General features: G+C 47.9%; 1 protein-coding gene across 1 annotated transcript; it reads left to right on the forward strand.

Annotated features, from left to right (window-relative positions):
• Window positions 1-5,514: 5,514 nt before the first annotated feature.
• Window positions 5,515-6,207, forward strand: CLDN14 (claudin 14). Its single transcript, XM_058800270.1, has one exon. The coding sequence runs from the start codon at window positions 5,515-5,517 to the stop codon at window positions 6,205-6,207; it is 693 nt and encodes a 230-aa protein (XP_058656253.1).
• The last annotated feature ends 323 nt before the right edge of the window (window positions 6,208-6,530 follow it).

Consider the following 6,530-nt stretch of genomic DNA (forward strand, 5'->3'; position numbering starts at 1 on the left):
TAATTTATATTATTGTATCTGAGTTATTGTAATTCATAGTCCTCTATTCACATTGTAATTATAACATATACATTATATTTATATATTGTTGTATCTGAGTTATTGTAATTCATAGTCCTCTACTCAAATTGTAATTATTATATTATATTATATTATATTATATTATATTATATTATATTATATTATATTATTGTATCTGAGTTATTGTGATTCATAGCCCTCTATTCAAAATGTAATTTTTATATATTATATATATAATATACAATTGTATCTGAGTTATTGTAATTCATAGCCCTCTAATCATATTGTAATTATCATCTATTATATATATTGTCATTATTATATATCTATATTATAGATATTATTTTATGTGAGTTATTGCAATTCATAGCTGTCTATCCATATTGTAGTTATTGTATATTATATATATGATATCTATATTATATTTTAATTATTATATATATAACATAAATATTCTTGTCTCTGAGCTATTGTAATTCATAGCCGTCTATTCACATTGTCATGATTATACATATAATATATTTATATATTATAATACTGTAATTATTTTATATATATGCATATTTTACATATATATATATATATAATTGTATCAGAGTTGATGTAATCCATAGCCCCTCTTGTAATTCAGAGTCCTCAGTGCTTGCCCAGTTCCACGAGCATTTCCCTCCAAATTATTCTGAGTGATTTTCCCCGCTGGGTTTTTAACAGCCTCAAGCCTTGGAGTTTCTGACATTTCCTGTGGCACATTCAGCACTGCCCAGAAACACACCCTGAGAGCCAAACCAAACCTCCTGCTCCTTCCCCAGCTGCATTTCCTTGCATGAGCCCAAATCATTGCCCTTGCTCTGTGCCTGCCCTGCCAGTATCTACTGGAGCACTCCTGCCTTGTTTGTTATCCCTGTCTCACCTGGGCTCACTCCTGCTCCCTCCTCTCACGTTATTTGTGTTATTTAATAGTGCTTAAAATGGTTTCCAGCCCAATTTAACTTCACCTGTGTTGCTATGAGGTTTTGTGAGTTTTGGGCTTTGTGCCAGCCGTGGCGCAGCCTGGTCTCAGGAGATTGTGACCCCAAAATGGTGGTCAGTGCCATCCCGTGGTGCAGGTGCTTCCAGAAACTTCTTCCCAACATTTCAACCATTGCTTTGCTAAATACCAAAAGGAAATCTGATGGCATAACCTGCTGGGGTCTGCATGCTCAGCTCTCCTCTCAGTGCCAGGATTGCTGGTGGCTCTCCAGAGGCAGCACAGCCCCTCTGCTGACCCTCCTTCCCCAGGCCCAGCCCCAGGGTGTTCTGTCCCACATGGAAAGATCTAAGGGAGAAAAAATGCACCAGCACAACCCCTGAAACAGGATCTGGGCTGCCATGCTGCACTTGAGGACGGGGAAGGGGAAGGGCAAAGCCATGTGCTGGATCCAGGCTGGGCTGTAGGAATGAGCAGGGTGTCCTCCATCATCCCCATGCCTGGGGCCTCAGGGCACCCTTTGCCTCTCACTTCTGCCCCCATAAACTTTCATCCCACAGCTGCCTGGGCATCCACAGCCTTCTCACATCTTTTATTTTATTTTATTTTATTTTATTTTATTTTATTTTATTTTATTTCTTTTATTTTATTTAATTTATTTTATTTTATTTTATTTCTTTGAGTTTTTGGTTCCTGTGTTTCTCCCAGACGAGTTGCTCAGAGGCAAAGTCTGAGCAGCTCATCCTAAACACAGAATTCCAGCCCATGGAGTGCCAGCTATGCCCACCTTGTCCCCAGCCCTGAGCACTCAGTGCCACCTCCAGGGGACACCTGCAGGGATGGGCACTGCAAAGCTCTCTGGGCAGCCCTTTCCAGGGCCTGAGCTCCCTTTCCATGCAGAAATTTTCCCAATATCCGACCTAAACCTCCCCTGGCATAGCTTGAGGCCTTTCCTTCTCATCCTGTCCCCGTTCCCTTCTAGAAAGGAGTGACTCCCAAGTGAGAAAACAAAATTTGCTCACTATCTAAAGAAAGAGCACCAAGCACAACCCACATAGGAAAAAAAAAGCTGATTTTTAATTTAATATTTGCCTGGCTCAGCCCACAGGGAACATCCAGGGCACCACTCACCTGATCGCACGGAATGTTCCTCAGCAGAGCTGTAAAGTGAGACATTTCCACCAGGCTGCTGATGTTCCTGCAGATAAAAGGTGTTGAGTTCCTGCTGCTTTCACCACTTGGCAGGAGGAGGGGAAGGCTGGTGCCCAGCAGTGAAAGTGTTACTGAGCACCAGGGGCAGCTGGAACTGCTGAGGGAGGCACATGGAAAACATGACACCGAGCAAGCACGCGGGGCTAATTAACGCTGGCTGCTTAAATTAGAAAGCTTTTAATGGCTGATGTTTAAAAATAACACCTTAATGACATCTAAAAATAGCTGCTGCTGAGCCCCAGAGTGGTTTGACCTCGATTAAATGGGGGGTCCATTTCTCAGGACTGGTGGTGTAAATCACATTTTCCTTTGAGGTCCTGCTCTCCCCGGGATCAGCTGCAAAGCCTCGTGCCTGACCTCAGGAACCTCTTTGCAAATGCACCAGAGTGAGCTGGATCACTCCTTGGGATGGTGGGAAAGGTCCTGGGTGGGATGGGGAATTGGAGAGGATAATCTTGGGTTGTTCTCATCATGAGGGAGTGCAAAAAGGAGACTCAGGGCTGCCCCCATCACTCTGCACAGCTCCTGAAAGGTGCCTGTGCTCACCTGGGGCTGGGCTCTTGCTCCAGCAGCACTGACACACCCAGAGCACACAGCCTCGAGCTGCACCAGGGGAAATACAGGCTGGAGAGCAGGGAAAAGGTTTTTGCAGCCAGGGTGAGAAAGTTCTGGAATGGCTGCCCGGGAAGGTGGTGGAGTCCCCATGCCTGGGTGTGTTTAACAAAGCCTGGATGTGGCACTGGGGGCCAGGGTTTGGTTGGGCTGTTGGGGCTGGGCTGGACTCGATGGTCTGGAAGGTCTCTCCCAACCTGGTCATTCTGTGAATTCTGTGAATTCTGTCAGAATTCTGTGAATTCTGTCTTTTGCCCAGACCAGGCAAAAGCAGGGATGAGGAAGGTGGCATTGGGATTAAGGACACAGGAGACCCAAGCTCCATTTCCACCTCGGTTGCTGATGTCCTGTGAGATGTCTTGAGGTCCCTCATGGTCCTCCTGTGACCCAAAACCATGTGGAGATCTCCCTGATCCTGGAGATATTCCCAGAATAATTTCCCTGAGATCTGTGGTATGCTTAGATCCAGATGCACCTCACAGAAAACAAATAATAATATAAAAAGGTGAAGTACTGCTTAATTTTCCTTAATATGGGAATCAAACCCAAATAACCTGCAAGGCAAACATACATGAGGACTTCTCGGGGTTAGGACAGAAATATCTCCAGTAGTGCTGGAGGAAACAATTTGCTCCTTTGTGCTGTGCTTGGCCCTAACTCATGGCCTGTCATATCAGTGATAGCTGAGAGAAATCTGCAGTCTGGCCTCCCCTGGAATGGTGATTTCTGATATAAAACCTTCTGTGATTTTCTCAGAATCTGCAAATGAGGTCAATTCCTTCAGCAGCCACATCAACTCAGGTGTTTTCATTTCTGTGTTACATAAAGAGAACCTGAAAGGCCAGGAACTGGCAACAGGAGGAAAACTCTCCTAAAACCAGGCCCACTAAAGAAAAGCTGCTCTTTGGTTTGCTCTTCCCTTCGAGGCAGCAAATCCAGCATCCCATTCCTGCCCATGCCATTCCTGCCCATGCCATGGCACACTCCAAATAAAAGGAATGTGTAGAAGCACAGAGTCCTCAGCTTGTGGTGTTTTCTTACCCAGGCCACAAAATCCTTGTGCTTTCCCATTTTCCCTTTCTTTTCACACTGTTGAAGGGATTGTTTTTGGAAGAGATGACCCACGCTGCAAAAAAGATGGAGAGAGACAATTTCCAAGGGCTGGAGGGACAGGACACAGGGAATGGCTCCCAGTGCCAGAGGGCAGGGCTGGGTGGGATCCTGGCAATGAGAATTGTTCCCTGGCAGGGTGGGCAGGGGCTGGGATGGAATTCCACCCCTGCATCCCTGGCAGTGCCCAAGGCCAGGTTGGACATTGGGGCTGGGAGCAGCCTGGGACAGTGGGAGGTGTCCCTGCCATGGCACTGCATGATTTTTCATGTCCCTTCCAACCCAAACCATTCCATGATTCCATTATTTTGCTGTCAGGCAGAGAGCAGTGAAAGCCACAACAACAGAGACCAGCCTGGCTCTGGTATCACCCCAAGCACTCCAGACTCATTAGAGACAAATCTGAGATAATGAGAACGTGGAGCAGCTTTCACTTTGCTCTCTCTGCCTCCTTCTGCTGTCCTGGTGGCACTGATTATTGATCCACATGCTTTTCCTCCCTCTTCCTGCTCAGGCCAGCTCCAGCAAACACTTCCACTTTCTCCTCCAAGCCAGAGTTCAGCACGTGCACAGGGCTTGGCAGAGCTGGAGCCTAAACTTGTTCCTGTTTCTGAATTCCAGGCTGGATTGTGATGCAAAGGTTATTTTATGTATTAAAATATCGTGTTTCTGCCCACACACATCATGCCTGATGGATAACAGAGCTGGCAAGGCAGCCACTGGAAAAGGCCACTTAGTCTGGGATTTATACAGGAGAAAGAGTTGCCATTCCTTGTTTTCCAGCTTGGATTTATACACGAACAAACTGTGAAGGTGTTGCCCCTCAGAAGCTCCAGGATGTTCAACTGATTCCACATTTCACCCACAACCTGAAATCACAACCTGAAACTCCCCAGACCCCAATGAAAATTATTCCCCTTTGAGTTACTTTCTTGAAATGCAACCTCAAGAAATACTGGCCAGTCAGGAAAGCGACTTTAATCCAATATTTGTTATCCTCTTCCACAGGTTTTAAATCACTCTTTTTGCTCCCTACTTTGACCAAATACACCCTTATTGTTTTCCTAGTCCTGCTGTGACCTTCTGGGAATGTTTTCATCGTGTAAAGCAACCTGCAGTTCCCTACTTTGTAAATCTCCTTCATTCCAAGTGTTAACACTACCTACTTCTCCGCTTTAGAGAGGAAATCATGTTTGTTTTTTTGAAGAGCCTGCTGGGAAGAGGAATATTTGCATTTCAAATATTTTTTTTCCATTTCATAAATTGTCTTGAGTTCTCTTCCCAGCGGGCGGCACAAGGCTGTTTATATAAGGGAAGAGGGAAGCTTGCTTTCCCATTACTTCCACAAAAACACGATTAACAGCGATAACTATGCTAATTATTGCCCTCTGCGCTTGAAACGCACCTCACTGGCTGGAGAGGCAAAGCTGTGGGTTAATAATTAACTCCTTTTTCCCTCAATTACCTTTTATTAGGAGAGCAGGAGGTGTCGGGGCGGAACAGCCGCAGATCTTCCAAGAAAACCTCGCGCCTTCCAAGCGAGCCCAAGCGGAGGCGCCTCACTAAGGGAACCACACAGCACAAACATTCCCATGGCCAGCTGGGCCTTGGAGCTGCTGGGCTTCTCCCTCAGCCTGCTGGGCTTCATCGGGACGCTGATCGCCACCATCCTGCCGCACTGGTGGCGCTCGGCCCACGTGGGCACCAACATCCTGACGGCCGTGGCCTACCTGAAGGGGCTGTGGATGGAGTGCGTGAAGCACAGCACCGGCGTCTACCAGTGCCAGCCCCACCGCTCGCAGCTGGCGCTGCCCGCCGACCTGCGCGCCGCCCGGGCCATGATGGTCATCTCCTGCCTGCTGGCCGTGCTGGCGGCCGCCGTGGCCGTGGTGGGCATGAGGTGCACGCGCTGCGCCGAGGGCAGCCCCGCCAAGGCCTCCATGGCCGGTTCCGGCGGCGTCGGCTTCGTGGCGGCCGGCCTGCTCTGCCTGGTACCGGTGTCGTGGTGCACCAACGAGGTGGTGGTGGATTTCTACAGCCCCACACTGCCCACTGGGATGAAGTATGAGATAGGGCAGGCTCTCTATCTGGGGTTTGTCTCCTCGGCCCTGAGCATCCTGGGTGGGGCCCTGCTGTGCACGTCGTGGCTCGGGAATGAGGCGATTTTCCAGCCGCGTTCCGCAGCGCCTCCATCCTCCAGGCCTCCCAGTGCTTCCAAGGGCGACCACGCTCCTTCCCTGACATCTGCGTCCCACAGTGGCTACAGACTGAGCGACTACGTGTGAGCTCTCCCTGGATCTGCCTCGGGAATGCTGTGCCTGGCACCAGAGTACTCGGAAGGGATGTTGGAGTTTACCGTTGTTCGTTCCTTCCTTTTCTTCCCCGAGGAGGAAAGGGTGTGGATGCAGAACTGCTGCCTACAAAACCTGGGAAATAAAGGCAAAGGAGGCTGAGATATTCCCAAGGCAGCACTTCCCTGTCTACCTCCCATCGCAGCTTTCCAGGCAATTCAAGGAATATTTTGTTTAAAACTATCGTTTTGTTTGGAGCTGGTGCCCTGTGAAGCAGAACTGGCCACATTGCTTCATTTCTTCCCCCAAAAACCAGA

Source organism: Ammospiza caudacuta, chromosome 2 (assembly GCF_027887145.1).
Source record: "Ammospiza caudacuta isolate bAmmCau1 chromosome 2, bAmmCau1.pri, whole genome shotgun sequence".
Lineage (NCBI taxonomy): Eukaryota > Metazoa > Chordata > Aves > Passeriformes > Passerellidae > Ammospiza > Ammospiza caudacuta.